The following is a 19,562-nucleotide window of genomic DNA, read 5'->3' on the forward strand; positions in this document are numbered from 1 at the left end:
ATTCAAACGTTTTTCCTTCTAGCTTTAGATTTAAGGTATTATTAATTTTTTTCCAAAAAAAATTAATACAATTTTTGGTTTATTAAAAAAATGATACAATATACAGAAATTATGAAACAATTTTTTTTTCATGTATTTGTTTTTCTTTTTTTGGTTTATTAAAAAAATGATACAATTCATAAAATTATTTTAAAATATTTGCTTTTTAATTTTGTTATGTTTAAATGGTTTTATTCAAATTATTTTTAGATGTATATGTAAATATGTAAACATAAAATTAATTTACACATAAATATGAAAATAATATAAAGGATAGTACAGTATAAAAATATTGTAGAAATTATGTATAAAAATATATAATTTTTTTTATTCAAATGTTTGTCCTAAATCTTTTTTTGTTTTAAGGTATTATTAATTTTATTACTAATAAAATTAATGTATAAATACATAAAAATCAATAAATTTCAATAAATTAGAAAAAAAGTCTTATTTTCATGTAATCATTATTATTAAAATTAATGTATAAATGTAAATCATTTTTGTAATCGTTATTGTTTCTATTTATTTTGTTTGATGCAAGTAATAAATAAATAAATAAAATAACACTTATAAATGAAGTAAAACACTATTAACATGGTACATAAAAAAAAAAACATGGTACTGACCATGACAACCGTATTCTTTTATATTCTGTAACTGTGAAGCTGCTTGAAAATGTTCAGTGCATACCTTGGCAGCATCTTTGGGAAGGTCGAAGGGGATTCGTTGGCGTATTTTGGGTGGTAGTTGAGTCAGCACCTGATTCTTGAGTCTGCGAATCATAATCTCACTCAGACGCTGGTGTAACTCGTCCAAATGAGACGCGCCGCGACAGTCCCACTGCCGTCTGGCCCCGAAAAACCTGCACACAAAAACACACAAACATTTTACTCATTCATAACACACACTTGTGCTGTAGATCCACCTAATTTCACCAAAATCCTCAAGCATTATCATTGAAATTAGACCTTTTCTAGCTTAAATGTGTGTGTGTGTGTGCGTGTCTGTGAGAGATTTAATTATGAATGTTTTATATTTACTGCCGCATATACGAATGATTGACAGGAATTTGTGTGTGCGCTTCCAAGTCTACTCCTCGGTAGATTAATTTGTACTCGGAGACCCTTGTGTGGATCGCTGTCGTTTAATTTCTCCGCTGTAGATTTGATAAGAAGAGAGGAACAAAATTCCTCTCAGATGTTCTGAACACCACTCATCTTCATGACACAACTAAAAACACACACACACACAAACACAGCCGCTACACACACACACACAAACACACACACACACACACACACACACAAGCAATCAAAATTATAAAAAAAATGAAATACAGATGTAAAATATATATACAATAAAAAGTCAGCTGTCTACCTAGACAGCATTCTAAAGGATTACAGACTTGTGTTACAGATGTAAAATATATATACAACAGAGAAAATAATACCAGAATTCACTGTGATGAGCTTAGTGTGGAAAAAAATAAGATGGTGAACAGGCAAATTCCATGAAATAATGAAAAATATAAATGAAACTGCTTTAATATAATTAAAATGTTACCAATTCACCTAATATTGACATGGGAAAGCTGTAGGGCTAAAAAGCTATTGGAAAAATGGAAAATGGAAAACGCAATTAAAAATATAATAAAAATGTAACTAGTATTTATAAATGATTTGTACGAAGATTCATTCTGTTCTTAAGAATGGTTTTGGGAGTGAACTGAAAAGACACGTAAGAATGGTTTCATGAACATTTTGCACAAATTCGCTCTGTTCATAAAAATAGTTTTGCGAACAATTTGCATGATTTCGTTCTACTTATAAGATTTTTTTTTTGCGAACAATTTGCTGAGAATTTCACTTTGGTAAGAAGAATGTTTTATGCAAACAATGTGCAGAGAAATTTGTTCTGCTCATAAGAATGGTTTTGCGAACAATTTGCATGATTTTGTTCCGCTTGTAAAAAAAAATTGCAAACAATTTGGTGAGAAATTTGATTTGCTAATAAGAATAGTTTTTGCAAACAATTTGCAGAAAAATTTGTTCTGCTCATAAGAACGGTTTTGTGAACAATTGTCAGGGGAAACTAGCTCTGCTCGTAAGAATGGTTTTATGAATATTATGCACAGATTAATTCTGCTTTGTTACGAAAGGTTTTGCAAATGATTTGCAGAGAAATTTGCAGTCCTCATGAGAATGGTTTGATGAACATTTTGCACAGATTCATTCTGCTTGTAATAAAAGTTTTTACAAATATTTTTCACAAATATATCTGTTCGTAAGAAGGTTTTTGCGAGAGATTTACAGAGAAATTCATTCTGCTCCTAAGATGTATTTTGCGAACAAGTTTTACAATATTTATTTTTTTTTTTTTTTACAAATTCAATGAGCATGAGAATAGTTTTGCGAAGGATTTGCAGTTTTTTTACAAATTCAATGAGCATGAGAATAGTTCCTCCAACGATTTCAAAAAACATGATGTGTTTTACAAACATTTTTCAGAAGTTCCTTCTACGGTTTCACAAACATTTTCACAAAATTATTCTGCTTGTTAGAGTGGTTTTACAAACAACACGAGTGTTTTTGGTCAAACCTCTCTGCATCTAAATTCTCTAAAATGACAACCAATGTTAATATCAGTAAAAGTTGCTTGAGGAATAAATAATAAAGATAAAACGGTAATGCTAATTTAAAAATGTATTGCAAACCAATTAGTCTTAGTCTTTTTAATGAATGTAGCCATTTGGTTGTACTTAAACTGTTTGCCCTTTTAATTCGTCACTTGAATGCTGTATTGTACATTAAAAAAGAAGGGTTTTTATACTTGTAGTGTGCATTGCAGTATTTTTTGGCGTAGTCGCTCCAGGTTCCAAACCTCCGTGGATACAAAGCATCGATTTGCATGAAGAGCTGAAAGAGAGATCAAGAGATCAAAACATCAATCAATTTGACATCATAAATGTCAAACACAGAACTAACACTACACTAGTAACTTCTAATGGGAACAAATAACTTCAAAAAGAGGGACACTTTCACAGTTATGACCTTGGGCCTTTGCAATCATGAGTTTATTGAAAATCGGTCAGCAGATTTCTGTTTATAGCTGGTGCGAACAAATACTCTGCTGATTAAAGCGGGTATTAGTTCATAAAATGCTAATGTGTTTTATCTAAGAGTTAGTCTCATAGTGCACATTACGCTCAGTTAGTATAAACCTAACAGTGATTATCTTGATGAATTAAGGAAACACTTGTCTTTCATAAGAAGTACAGATAGACGTATCAAAGGAATTAGAAGAGCAATGGAGGTCAAGACTCCCATAATATACACACTAGCGTCATCTTGAGAGGCCTTTGCATACGCAGTGACATACATTTTGGCTTTTGTCCAGTGAACATTTTAAAGAAAGAAAACAGCAGCTCTCACAATGTACCAAGAAAGTGCACAGAATGTAGCATCCTTCAAAATGAAGCCTTTAGTATTTCCTGAATAATGTATTGGTCAATTAACTGGCCATCAGTGACGGGTAGATCAGCAATAAAAACTAGTGGGAGTAAACACAATATTTAATATAACGAGAATAAAACAGGCTTTGAGGAGTGGAACTGCAGTCTGTTTAATGGGCTTCATTCATAAAACACGAGCAGAATGAACTTAATATCTAACATTTGGAAAACCTTTCATATTGTAACACTTTACATAAAACATGGTTTTTATGAACCATTTACTCAGAAATTTGGTCTGTTCATATTTTTAACAGATTTGTTCTGCTCATATAAATGGTTTTACAAATTATTTGTACATGGAATGCATTCTGTTTATAATGGTTTTGAGACTGATTTGCACAAACAGTTTGCTTGTGATGGTTTTGTTAATGATATAAATATGAATTTGTACGGTTTGTGAATAATTTGCACAAAGATCATTTTTTAAGAATGGCTTGGCAAACAATTTGCAAAGAAATTTGCTCTGCTTGTAAGAACGGTCTTATGTACTTCTTGCAGAAATTCGCCTCTCTCATAAGAATGGTTTTGTGAACTATTTGCATTAAAATTCATTCTGATTTATGAACAGTTTGCACATTCTCTCTGCTTGTAAAAGCGATTTTGTAAATAATTTGCAAATGAATTTCGAAATGGAATTTCTGGACTTTTTCCCTATATATTTAATTGAGGATTTCTTCAAAAAAAGTCTAAAAATCTCGTCTCGTCTTGTCTCGTTCTCGTGAACCCAGTCTCGTCTCATGGGATAAGTGTTTCGTCACACCCCTATTAAAGAGCAATTTTCGTATATCTCAAACTAAATATAGCGTCCACCCTGACCAAAGTCTACCAGAATCAGCCATGTTTTTTGTTCACTGGAGATAGAAAGATACATTTTCAATGTTTCAATATTTGAACAATTCACACTCAAGTACACGAGTATATTGTTGTACCATCAGTGTAACTGCTTCAATTTAAGTGATTGTTCACCACGTTTTGTCATCATCTACGCATCCTCAAGTTGTTCCAATTCTTCTGCTCCACACAAAAGAATATATTTTGAAAAATGGTGGTAACCAAACAGCTGATGGTCCCCATTGACTTCCATAGTATTTTTCTCTGCACTACAGAAGTCAATGAGGTCTATAAACCATTTCATTAGCCACATTCTTTAAAATATCTTCAGTTCAACAGAAGAAATAAATTATCCCTTTAAATTAAAATCTACTAGAATACAGCAGCCTGACTCTTGCATTTCTAAAACCGGCATGGCAGAGTTACAGATTGAGACATGAAAGCAAAGACCCAGACAATGTAAAAAATAAGAGAGAGACAGGAACAGAGCGAGACAGTGTGAGGACAAGGGTGTTTGTGGAAACGACAAATATTACTGGCACACCCCTGGACAGAGTAATAACAGCAGAGATGAGCGTTGTGCTTTTGAGACCTGTGAAAAAGAGAGCTCTCTCTCTTCCTTCTCATTCAGAGCCATGGCTCTAAAATCCCCTCATTTTTACTCACATCACCCCTGCCATTGATAGACCACCTCAACAGAGGTCACTGGGTTAAATAAACAACACCCACGCCAGCGTAATATCGAGGTAAACAGAACCAGGTGGACAAAACCACATGAAATTGGCTAAAATATCCGACACTGGATCGCTACATCATATAAAAGGATAAATGTTGAAAATGATCTCTTGTTTGATTGATTAATTTAATTTTGCTGCGAGCGGGTCATTAGACCAGCAAGATAGTAACTGCGTGACAAATTTCAAGCTGTCACTTTACAAAAGAAATGAGAATGACTATAAATGTTTATTCCTAACGTGAACTAATGTGCCGCGCAGGAACAAGACCTTCATGTAGTAATCGGATAATTTTATAGTGAGTACAATAGTCAAATAAATGATTTTAATAACCTAGTGATAATATACAGGGGGGAAACTTATCAAAACTTTTAGTTTATGATATTATCGTACTTGCAATTTTGGGTGACATGAGCGATGACTGGAGGATGGGAAATATGTCAGCTAATGACAAGATCTCCTCCTGGTTTAGCTCAAACAAAACCATGCTGCATATTACCAAATGGCTTAATAAATCAAAGCAAATGACAAACAGATTTGGAGGAAACCGTACCTCCTCTGGTCTGCCCAGCGCCGGGGTGCCAGTTAGAAGGATGGCGCGCTTGGCGTTCTGAATGATTGGCACCAATATTTTACTACGAGCTGCGTTGCGAGATTTCAGGTAGTGGGATTCATCCACCAGGATGACGGCGAATCGTTGCTTGTTCAGGGCCTCCAGCAGGGGGCGTGCATCCGTCGTGAGGAGCCCGTAGCCCAGTATAGTCACTTTGCTAGTGCTGATGCTCCTACAAAACGACAACGAAACAAAAAATTAAAATGTGCAACAACTTTCTCAATAAATTTACTTGGCCTTATTTTTGTTTGAGTCAATACTAAAAAGTTAATGCTAAAAACAACAAAATGTCCGCTGTCCACAACAAAAACAACATTTCTGCTAATGTACTGTAACTAAGGCGATGGATGTGGAAAAATACAATATTAAAGTAATAGTTCACCCCAAAAATAAAATTGTTATCATTTACTCACTAAACAGTTGCTGGTAGCCACTGACATTCATAGTATTTTTTTCATAGTAGTCAGTGGCTACCGGCAACTGTTTGTTTCACAATTTTTTTTAGAATATCTTATTTTGTGTTCAACAGAAAAAAAGAAACTCCTAGAGGTTGGGGCGGGGAGTAAATCATGACAGAAATTTCATTTTGAGGTCTCTTTAACCAACAATATTAAAGTTGAAGTTTGGACAGATTGAATCAAGTCCCATCCCCTTCAAATTTGAATGCGTTACTAATTATCATAATATTTTGTCTAAAACAAATATAATTTCGGGTCATGACTTACAAACGTACGCACCTGTCAAAACAGAAACTGTGTACACTTGGATACATTTATAATAGTTTATATTATTAGTGTTTTCATTGGAGCCACAAGACCGAAAAAGCATTTTACGAATTTTATATATTACAGAATTCACTTTTATAAAGAATACAAAAACAACACAACAAAGAGAAGCTAAGTTCAGCTAAAGTTTTGCAGGCAATTTCACGCAACATAACATTTGTGAAAATCTAGGTTCTTCTAAAAACTGAGTTGAAAATGCATGGAATGAGGTGTAAAGTCTTTGACGTCAACAACAAACGTCGAAAACAACTATAAACTATTACAGAGTTAGTTGCGCTTGGCATTTAACTGTACATTTATTGTCTAAAACAAAACATTTTTTTAAATCCTGACGTACAAACTTACAAATCCATCACAAAAGAAACTGTCTAAGCTTAAAAATATTTATAACAGAGTTTATTTATTGGAGCCACAAGGTGTTAAAATCATTTAATAATTTTTAGGTTTTACCGAATTTATTTTCATACACACTATACGAAACCACGAGCTAAGATAAGCTAAGCTAAACTTTGACCCAAGAAACAAAAAAATTTTTGGTCACACCACTTCCATGTCGTTGTAAAAAAAAAAAAAAAAAAAAAAAAAAAAAAAATAGCTTTCCGCTAAAAACTGCATCAAAATTCAACTGAAATGAGGTGTAGAGTCTTTCGACAGATGTCGACAATAATATTAAACAATCATAGATTTAGCTGCACTTAGCATTTAACATTACTCTAAAAATACTAATTTTGTCAAACTAATTTTTAATCACATGATTTTTAATCACGAGATACACACTTACAAATCCATCACAACAGAAATGGTGTGCACTGTAGATATATCCAAAACAGTTTATATTATTAGCGTTTTCATTGCTTTTCTTTCACCTCATAGTCCCGATACAGACTGTGTAAAGATGCCAACCGTACACTGAGAGGAAATGATGTTTGTTCCTGCTTTGCACTATGAGCCATTAGAGTTAAAATATCATTCACCATGCTGACAGGCCTTCATCAAGCGCGGAGGGAGATGTTGCCATGGCAACGACTTTACAGGTCGACTCAACCCCGGGCCAGAATTCTCAGGGTAAACAGAGCAATTTGTGATCCTCTTTTTAGAAGCATCAATAACAGGCAAAAAGACAACATGACCCTCTGACTGCATGGGCTGTACAATCAATCCCAGCATCCTCTGTGGAAGGGCAGCTCTCACAAGCTCTCTCCCACTCCTAAGATAGAGCTAAAGTATTCTTTGTGCGAGATTCGTAGCCGTAAAAGGTGAGCTAATTTAGGATTTGTTTAATATCTCTCCGGGGAGGTGATTTGATTTCATATGTCTGCCGTGTAATTTGTATTGTGGTATAATTTTGTAGTCAGTGAACAGGAGATTTTACTTCAGTTTTGTATTTCTACAGGCTGAAAATCTGTGTGAACGGTTTTCATAACTTTCTAAAGCTACTCATAAAAGTGTGACACAAGGAGGGGGAAAAAAAATTAATAAATCAAGAGATTTCTTCCTAACTTTTCCGGAGGCTTCTGCAAAGTCATACTCAGTCATAAATTTCATGAATCAATTTTGCCACTATGATTAAACTCACACACAGTCTGAAAGAATCAATCTTTCATTTTGAGCAAAAAATCTCTCGGCCACCAGTGCAGGCGTCCTCCAGTACGGTCCACTGGATCGCAATGAATTACGAACCGATGTCCCTCTTTTTTTTTTTCAGGCACTGCAAAACAAACTTAAACGATCGATTACTAAGATGCCTATTCGGTGAGTGTCAAAATGTAGCTACAATTTACACGTCATTACACTTTCTCTGCTTGAACAACATTCAGATGTTTTGTGACGTTTAATATTTAGATTACATGGTAATTTTTAAGATGTTTAGTGGATGTTTGGACATAAATATGATGCTTGAAATAGCATGCAATGTTTTCCAGATGGTCTGCTCTCTCAAAAATGTCTCTGCAAAGCATGTGTGTACTGGAATTATGACATAAAAAAAAGAAAAGTACTGTGCAAATATTGTGACAATTACTTCTTTTGAAGAAAAAAAATATATATATATTAAAAAAAGAAAGTATTATATGTATTTAAACTGTATATATATATATATATATATATATATATATATATATATAAAATATTATACAAATATTATGCAATGTTTTCCAGATAGTGTGCTCTTTAAAAAAATGTCTCTGCAACTTTTTATTATTACTATTACTATTATTATGAAAACAATATGCAAACATTTTGGCAGTTATGTCTTTGAATAAATAAACATCAAATACTACTACTAATAATAAATATATGAAAATTATATATATTTTTATTTAACAATAATAATTTAACAATATTTAAAATATAAACACAAAAGCATTTATATATATAAAATAATACTAATAAATATAAATACAACATTATACATTTTAAAAACTATAATATATTAGAAAAATATGAAAATAACATTAACATTTTTCATTTAAAAAAATTTATTAAAAAAATTCTGCAAATATTATGTAATGTTTCAAGATGTTGTGCCCTTTCAAAAATGTCTCTGCAACATACGTCTGATTTTTATGAAAGCAACATGTAAAGATATAGTTTAAAAATATTACATATTGAGTTATGTATGTATAAATATCATTACATAAGATGTTAACGCTAAATATCCATTTCACTACGGAGAAAATCAATGCGATTTTTCACTTGTTCACTTCCTGAACCCAAGTGTTGTGCTCTATTGAACTTAAATTTGTCATACATTGTATCGGTCTTGCTTTCCACCAAGTTGATGTCTCTGGGGTCGAGTTCGGGAATCCACTTCTCCAGCTCTTCAATCCAAGGGTATTTCAGAGATGAAGGCACCACAATCAGCAGAGGCCATTCTTGTTTGAAGATACACGCCACCGAAATGGCCTGGATCGTCTTTCCCAAACCCATCTGATGACACAAATCGTCAGTGATCAGTGGACTCTATAAAAACCCAATCGAATTAGAGTCAAGAAAAGCAAAACGCTCTTACCTCATCAGCAATCATGCACCTGCAAAACAGAAATGAAAACTAATGAACTTACAATGACTGACCCAAACACCAAAATTAGTTGTCTCTAAATAATTACCCTCTGCATCACGTTTTTAATCTTTTCCCTAAACCAATGTCCAGAAAGGCAATATTGTGAGATTAGGGCTTTCTAGTCAGCGCACATTGCTCAATATAATTTCCTGCACACCTGAACTCAACGACTAATTTTGCTCTGGCAGCCGACGGCATGGAAAAACTCAATCCTGAAGCAGAGGCGTGTAGAGCCCCGCTGCGGAGTACAGGGCTTTATTTAAAACGCCCATTCATTTAAGACCCCAATAACCAACTAATACAGGCCTTGAATCAATCAAGCTGCTCCCCTAAATGAAATTTACCCAGCATCCTGAGCTCAGCATGTTGTCGCTGAAGATATGGGCCACTGGAGTCCTAATCAATGCAGCAACACGACATTACAAAGATCCATAATGTACACTTTTGTAGTTTTTCATTTTTAATTCCTCGCCCCCTGCCTAGGTTAACCTGCCTAGTCCCATTTTCAATATCAAGCGACAGATTTTATTTCATTATCATTACATCTTCAAATATTTTGAGTCAGTTTAAATTATTTGAAAAGTAGTAATATAGTAAATATATTCATTCAATTATGAAATATAAAAATATTATGCATTGAAAATTAAACATATTAAATATTAGTTTAATCAAAAATAGTACAAATATAAATAAACTATTAAAATACATAAAATATAAAAATATTATAAAATGCTATACAAAATTAAATGGTTGAACATTTATTAAAAACATATATTTTTTTTTAAATATTCATAATGTAACAATTTAAGTAAATATTAAATTCTGAAATTAAATATTACATGGTTAAATATGTATTAAAATCATTCTATTTTAATGTAAATATTTGAAAACAATTTAAGCAAATATTAAATATGACATTCAAATATTAAACTATTTTTTTTTTATTAAATATAAAATAAATATTAAACAGGAAATATCAGAAAAAATATTAAAATAGACTAAATGTATTTTTACTTTAAAATGTTGAAAATATTTAAAAGGTTAATGTTTAAATAAACATTTAAGATTTAAAGGAAAATATGTCAATTGTATTTGCTTAAATTTAAATATTAAACTGTTTATGTAAGATAATAGAAATCCATATCATAGCACTTGCATATTATTGCTCCTTTGTTGGTTTTGATTGCTTCTATCGTCATCATTTGTAAGTTGCTGTATATATATACACATACACATACATACACACACACACACACACAGATATAGATAAATGTGAATATATATTACAAATATATTTCTGATATTAAACTGAAAATTTTGATATCAGAATATTAAATGAAAATATTATTATTGACATTTCTGTGTAAAAGCATTTTTTTGCAGTATATTCTGAATGAATGATCGGAGTAGACTGGGGAGGCAGCTTTGCATTGTGATCATTAGAGAATCTCTACATATACTACATCAAACGACTTCAGAAGAAAAGAACACATGAAAAAAAGTGTTTTATGAACACATTGTATATTCTCGTCCTCTCTTTCCCAGCGTTTACTGCATGACAAATCCACAAGATCTCAAGTTTCCTCCAATGCCACCTGAAGAGCGATGCAAACAAATCTAGTGAAACAGCCTGCAACATTCGTCTATGTCCTGGTGATCCCAGTGAGGAAGCACAGCATCAAGACCTTCCTGGTTCTGGTTAGTGAAATGTCACCCGGATCCATTGTTCAAACACTAGATCGACTCATTAGAGGGGAGATGTTTCCTCTGTTTCATCTTGCTTGCTTTCTTTCTTTCCTTCTTTTTTTAAGTAATGCCGAGAGACACTGATCTTCTGCGGATTCTTTCAGGGGGGGAGAAAAATGTAATTGCTCACGCGTCAGGCGATGTTCAAGGATTTACTGGGAACAAATGAAGCAGATACATGCAGGGCCACAAAATGAAAGAGCTTTGCTTCTTTTTTGTTTATTTGCTCTTTTCAGTTTATTATTAATGTGGATTCCAGCAACGCCTCGGTTGTTATAAACATGCTCCCTCGACAGCAGCACATTTAACTAATGCTGATGCCATATTTGCAAACGGTGTACAAATACAGTGTGCTTTCTAAACAATAGTACATTCAACAGAAGAACAATGTATTGTAACCAGTTTAGAAACAAATCCATCTTTTTTTATTACACGAACAAAAAGTACTTTGGTATTAGGTAGTAATAAATAAATACATATACTGTATGTACTTATTCATTTATTATTTATATTAATATATATGTACACACACACACACACACAGGTTAGTTTTTTGTGAATTGTGGGGACTTTTCATAGACTTCCATTAATTTTATACTGACCAAACTATATTTTCTATCCCCTAACCCTTACATAAAACCTGTTTGCACTGTTACACTTTCAGGTAAACATCATTTACTATTTTTAATAATTATTTCCTTCATGAGGACCGCAGGCCGGTCCACACAATGTCAATAATTTCATGTTTTACTATCCTTGTGGGGACATTTGGTTCACACAATATAGTATAAACAAGTATACACACACATATAGAATATTTTATGAAAATGGTAATATAACAGGTTAATGTAATATTAATCCTAAAGTTAATATGTTAGACTATTTAAAATGATTAAATATTAAGGAGTTTAAGTCAAAAATAACAGTAATAAATGTAAAAAGAAATGTAACATTTAAATGTTTATTTTAAACACAAAATTAAATGACTATCTATTATAGCTATCTATACATTTTAAATGAAATGTTAAAATATTGGACTGTTTCAAAACGTAACGCTGAAGTTACAAATATAGTAAACATAAAAAATAAAAGTTATATCTATTGTTCTACTGTATCTATCCATCCATCAGCATTTACATTTACATATAATTATATAAATATTTATATATTCATATACAAATATAATGATTACAATAAATAAGTTATAATATTTATGTATTTTAATTAAATAAACAAAAAACGAAATATTATTAATATTTAATCTATTGCTAAAATATATATATATAGTGTGTGTGTGTGTGTGTGTGTGTGTGTGTGTGTGTATATATATATATATATAATATATATATATATAATATATATATATATATATATATAAACATTTATATTTAAATGTAATATTTTAATATATAAATATTATAGTTACAGAAAATAATATAGGTATATTTATTAATAATACTAATAATTATTAGAAAAAACATGTTTAAAAGTAATGCTTAAGTAAAAAAGTAAACAAAAGACTAAAAATTATTAACATTTTCTCTCTCTCTGTCTCTCTCTCTATATATACACATTTATATTTAAATATATAAATATATTCATATGTATATTAATATATAAATAATAATAGTAATTAAAAAAATGTTAAAATATTAGACAGTTAAAAAAATATTACATGTTAAAAGTAATATTTTGGTAAAAATAACGTTAAAAATAAACTTAAAAATTATTAACATTCTATCTGTCTATACAAATATATAACATCCATCTATACAAATATAATTGTATTAGTGTTTATTATTATTCATTATCTGTTTGTATATTTTAATTTATTTATACAGACAGTCCAGAATCTTTATAGCATTTCTTTGTTTCAAAATAATCAAAAAACTAAACCTTTTGGTTTATTTCCAGATTGAAAACCCACTAAAATAGCCACTATATATCAAAGTATCATGGTATTAACGTCACTGTACCATGAAATGGGCCAAATACTTTTTTATCAAGGTAATAAGGCGTAGAAATAAGCTAATATAGCCATATTATATTTTGATCAGTATCGATAAGAGAATAAAGTGACCTCTTGAAATGTCTAGGAGCGACAGAGACACAAATAAAGATAAAGAGGTGAGAGACAGACGGAGAGAGAGAGAGACAGTTATGATGCCCTCTTCATCTTGTTTTCTCCTCCCTCACTGTGAAAGGATGATTAACAGCCTCTGTCCTGCCACTGGCTTTTTTTTTGCCTTCAAATTGTTTGAGCACTTGCTAGCGCTGTGTATTGCGCTCTCACACGCCTCGAGTGCCTCTCAGGTGTGTGTGTGTGTGTGTGTGTGTGTGCGTGTGCGCTGCTTCTCCACACATTAATCACTGTTCTTTAAATAACGCCGCTTGCAACCGACGCACCGCTGTGTCCTGAAGGAGGCCCCGTCTGATTTGCCTGTCAACAACACCATCAACTTAATTCTAGCACGCTTTTAAATGCTCCCCTTTCAGATCGCGAGGCTTCCTAATTCACTATAGTAAATAATAAATCAAATCAAAGGAAATGTAGATGAATAATGTTTATATAAAATATAGAAATTATTTACATAAATTACGCAAATGTCAATTAAACAAATCTGAACTATTGAAAACTTTAAATATACTCTTTCTGTACATTAAAACAGTTTGTTTGTTTTTTTAAAAAAATTGGTTAGTCTTATTTTCCTTGCCAAATAATAAATATGCTCCATAAAATAAAAAAAATATAACACATAATAATATAATTATTAATATATTAATATGTAAAAATATAACATTTATTAATATAATTAGAATTAATTTATATACATAATTTATAATAAATATATAAATATAAATGCAACAATAAAATATAAAAGTAATATTTATATATAGTACATTGATTAAAAATGTATAAAACATAAATGCAAAAAATAAAATATCAACATAATTTTAAATATAATATACTATTTATTTAGAATATAAATTATAAACAATATAGATATTAGTTTAAAGCTTCAGTTTAAAGATTTATCTTCTGTTCTAGCATATTTCCTGTTTAAACAGGAAGTTGGGGTGGGCTATGTCAAAAAATTTTAAAAAGTACAAAAGTTGCCTGATTATGTATAAATATACAATCTTAATAAAATGTATAGCATTTATAAATATTAAAATAAAATGTATATAAAATAAATATATAATATAAAAAATACACAATAAAATAAAACAAAATATAAATGTATAAATTAAATAAATATTATTAATAAAATACAAAAATATTATCTAAAAAAAAGCTTTATAAACACATTTTTTTTCATGTTTTGACGCATTTTTTATTCAAGTATGATGTAATCGCATCAGTGGAAAAATCTACAAAATATAAATGCATAAATAAAATATATAGATAATATTTATATAAATACTGTACATAAATTTATACAAAATATACAAATGTTTCTATATTGAATATTATCACAAGATGCCTGATCACAATTGTGAAAATTATACAAAAATAAAACAATATTTATATAAAATACATTGATTTTGAACACAAATTTGAAAACGCCCGAGATGTCATCAATATTTTACGTTTGTTTTCCTGAGGGGAAAAAAAAACTGCACATTTATCAAATAAAATCACATTTTGTCAACATTTAGGGGAAAAATAGCATGTATATATTACATTAAAGCTAGCAAACAATGTGAAATATTAAAATATATATAATTATTATCCTTAATACCTTCTGATGGCATTTTAAAACTATAGTCCATACACAGTTGTTGTTTTTTTCCCCTTCGAGTCATTACCCCTGACATGAAGGCCACCGATACTAGCGAAGACGACTTAATTTGCACTAATTTGCTTTATTTCACGTTCGTTACAAGTGTAATATTGAATAATCTCTTAATCTTCCCCCATGCCTTCATTTGCACCTCTGATGCAATTTTAAGCGGCCGTACAGTATCCCTTCTTTACAGCCTTCCATCTCGGATCAATAGCTATCGATTGTCTCGGCCACGGCGCTCGATGCGGAGACAGTGATAGTTTAGCTCCTGTGTGTCACATGGTGGCTCACGGTGTAGTGGTTTGATTGGTGGGTTAGAGTTCAGGGCTCATTAAACCGCAGTAATTGTGTCAGCACGGCGTATGCTAATCTGCCCTCGCGTAGCATTTCATCATCCATATGTGATGAATTAGCATTTAGTCGTAGTCCATACGCTGGTGCATTATGGCTTTATTAGCATCTTTAATGTGGCGTGAGGGTTTTGCGTGTAAGTGAGGCATTGATAAACATGGGTTTCTAGCACACAAAGAACTAAATTAGCATTATGCTAACTGGCTAGCTGTTCTGTGGAAACAAACATCTTAAAACAACAAACAAGATCATGTATACTGTAACAGATAAGCTAGTCTAGATGATCAATACTACTGTAGCAATGCTTTTTGTAGTTTTGTGAATACCTTTACCTTAATGTTACTATAGTAAAACTCTGGTAAAATTTAGCATTAGCCACCACTGTACACACACAAAAAAATGACACCGAATATGTTTTTAGACTACCGAAGAAAACGTTCATCTAAATTCACAAAAACAATGCTAACATGTTTCTAACTCTTGCCATGCAAGTGTTATACTCCTAAAATAATTATTTGTTTTTACTTTTACTACAATAAAGCTGGTAAAACTTAGCTTTAGCCACTAAAGTGAACAACATTGAACCTTTTTACACTGTTAAAAGAAAAAAGTTAGTCAGAAAACAATTCTAATATGTTGCTATGCGGTTGTCAAAACAATTCTGAATTCTTTTTTGATTTCTTTTAATTCTGTTTTTACTTTTATGAATACCGTTTACCTTAACGTCACTACAGTAGGACTGTGATTAAAACTTAGCATTAGCCATCAAAGAAAAAAAAAGAAAAAGAAAAAAATACTGAACTCGTTTTTAGATTTCGAAAAAAAAAAAAAAAAGTCTAAAACGTACAAAAATTATGCTTAACATGCTTACTTTTGCAAAGGTGTTTTGAATGGTTGCTAGGGTGTTTTGTGTGGTTGCTAGGTGCTTGTTTCGATCAAAAAAGATTTTTTTATAATTCCGTTGTACTTTTATGAATACCTTTACCTTAATGTTATTACGGTAAAACTGTGGTAAAACTTAGCATTAGCCACCATTGTAAACAAAAAAAAAATTACGTGGAATTAGTTTTTTTTTTTTTTTTTTTTTTTACATTTCTTAGTCCCAGAATGGTTGCTAATGTGTTTTGGGTGGCTGTTAAGTGCTCGTTTTGATTAAAAGAGCTCACCTCTAAGTTTTTTTGTTCATTTTATCAGAAAAAAAGCTGTTTGAATGAGATCCCAAATTAATTTACTGTGATTTTACAGTAGTAACAATAACCGTAACAATAATTACTATTAAACTGTGTATTGTTTAATAGTAATCTTTCGTAATCTGCAGTATTAAATCTAATACTTCAAGACTCAAGTAAGGTTTTATCAAGTAATGGCTGCCGTTCACCTTTTGTGCTTTCGAGATATGAAAGCAACCGTGGATATCTATCTTCTCGACTGGTAACAAGCCGCTGATGAAATCTCGCTATAAGTAGCACAGTGCAGCTTAAAACACTGCATCATCTGAGCAACTATCGTGTCTCAGTGTGTGGTTTGGCTGTGCTGTAACAAAAAAAAAAAGCAATTCTGCTTCAGGGGGATTATTGAATTGCAGAGAGAGAGAGAGAGAGAGAGAGGTGGGAGATAAAGAGAGAGAAAACTGAAATCAATGGTTTAGAAAACACAGAGTGGTTGTATTCTATTACATGAGAGGCACATCTACTCCAACCGCAAGGTAAAGATTCATGCGATTAAATGAAACAGACTCTCCAAACACGTAAACAAACACAAACACCACGAAATACTTCCTGCCACGGTTTCCTGAGGTATTTCATGTGGCCGTAACTATACTCCACAGTGTACGACATAACTGTAGTGTTGCAACATCAAAGATGGATACAACCTGAGACTGAAAACAGACGATTTTACTCACAAGTTCCTGAATGAGGCAAGGATGTTCCAATAGTTGGTGTGGAGGAAGATAACGAGGTATGATCTGACATTAAACTTCGACATTTGCGTAGAATGAATAAATAAAATGGCAAAAAAGGATGTGCCAATTACGTCAACGTTAACAATCCGCAACAACTGTTTGAGCACCACAGCTCACTAAGTCAAGAGCATTTGTGCTTACCACTGTGACGGCAAGCCATTTCAAATACCTTCCTTTTGAATAGTAACACAGCTCTTTGGGATTAACAACCTGACACTGAAAACAACATTTAAAATTTGCATGCAAACCAACTTGCAACTAATTTTGCTTCTGAATTTATCACTGAAATGAGATGTTCCAGTAATTTGTGTGGAGGAAGATAACGTTGGTCTTGATTGCTTCTATTGTCCTCAGTCGCTTTGGATAAAAGCATCTGCTAAATGACAAAATTTAAATATAAAATTTTTTAATATAATGTAAATGTAAATATGAAATTTTAAAACAAGTCCCAAATCAAATAAATAAGTAACACAAATAAAATAAATCTCTTCATATAAACAAAATAAGGCTTTGTCTATGCACTTTCCATTTAAAATTAGAGGCAACCACAGCATTTTAATCATGATCCAAACAAAGATGCTGCATACATGCAACGTGAGCAGTTTTTAATCAAATTAGATTGTGTAATTTGGAAATTTGAAGCGAAAACAGAATGTTTTGACTTCAGTTTTGTAAAACTATACATAAAAATATCTGCATGAAACAGCAGACGAGCTGAATGAGACACAGATTCACTCTCTGCCAGCCTGTGGCGCTTAAAGCGTTTCCTTGGTTTCCGCTGCTAAACACAAGCAGAGCTGCAACTTATGAACTTTAATATGCATTATACAGAGGCAAGATGAAAAGAAAAAATACCATCTAAAACTTTTCTAAAGACAGTAAGTTCCCGTCATACATGGATTTAAATAAACTCCTACCCATAAATGAATCGAGATTTGTTTAGCATTTCAACCGATTTGAATCGTCACATATTTGATCGAAATTTTGAACCGCTCGCGGTTATCGGTACAGATAATGTTAAATAAACTCTAGCAAATTACAAAATTTCAACTTACCAATTTACCAAATAAACATATACAAAACAGTAAAACAGTCCGTGATTTTAACTGTTAAGTCTATCAAGCCAATTGTGAATTCTGTTTGAAGGAGATCCTAAATTAATTTACTAAGGTATTCTAGACTTTGCGTTTTTGAGAAGTTTTTTGAAAAAAAAAGACATTGCAGAAACATTAAAATGATCCCCCATTTCAGCAGACATCCCTGGTATACATGAATAACAAAATGCTGTATTATGCATGCCAGGCCAGCAGGTATATGCTGCCATTTTGTAAATGAAACACTACAGTCCTTATAGAGAGTACACAGTTTTGTAACACAAACCAACTTTGGTAACCATCACTTTTAGCTTTCTATTTAGCCGAAAGTATCGTTTCAATATTGGTTGTCGAGGAAGATGACGAGGTATGACATTAAATGTTGAAATTAGTGAAAAATGAATAAATAAAATGCTCAAAAAGAATGTCAATGTACATTCAATGTTAAATAAACCTTAGCAAATTTCCGCGGGTTAGTTTACTGTTCTAGCATTGACGCTGATCTAAAACCATCCACGTTAATGAGATTTTCTCTTAAGGCTGTCAAGCCTAATATTAAAAATAAACAGTAACTAACCGCCTTCATCAAAAACATCAAAAACAAAACGTGGCTAGTCATTGGAGATGACACACAGCCGTGTGGACGCCTGTCCCAGGTCATTAGACGATAGGTGGAGAGTCTCTGTACGGATAAAGTAATTACAGTCGAGGATTACTCGTGTTAACTCGGTTATTGGCTGGAGTGGAGATCATATTTAATTATAGAGCAAATTACTGTGCCATAATCCCATCTACTGATTAGCGGTTCAAAGCGCTAACACCAGGGGAATTAAATCGCTAAATTAGATTCAAGTACAAAAAACAAAGGACGAACCACGTGCCAATTCAGATAAAAGTGATAGCTTCATAGAGGTGACTGAAAAGTGCCAGCTTGATGTAGTAACTTCTAACATGCTTTCGTTATCAAGAGTATCTAGATCCAACAGAGAACGCATTACGCACAACAGAGACATTGCATCCAAATGAACCTGTGTGGAAAGTGAAAT

General features: G+C 31.9%; 1 protein-coding gene across 1 annotated transcript in view; it reads right to left on the reverse strand.

Annotated features, from left to right (window-relative positions):
- The window catches only part of LOC109079623 (DNA annealing helicase and endonuclease ZRANB3-like), a 55,331-nt gene that overhangs the window by 31,880 nt on the left and 3,889 nt on the right, over positions 1-19,562 (reverse strand). Inside the window, 5 exon segments of the mRNA XM_042711733.1 lie at positions 730-901; positions 2,869-2,954; positions 5,669-5,900; positions 9,263-9,441; positions 9,524-9,542. Of these exon segments, the coding sequence (XP_042567667.1) occupies positions 730-901; positions 2,869-2,954; positions 5,669-5,900; positions 9,263-9,441; positions 9,524-9,542 (688 nt within the window).

The sequence above is a fragment of the Cyprinus carpio genome, chromosome A22 (assembly GCF_018340385.1).
Source record: "Cyprinus carpio isolate SPL01 chromosome A22, ASM1834038v1, whole genome shotgun sequence".
In the NCBI taxonomy this organism is placed as follows: domain Eukaryota; kingdom Metazoa; phylum Chordata; class Actinopteri; order Cypriniformes; family Cyprinidae; genus Cyprinus; species Cyprinus carpio.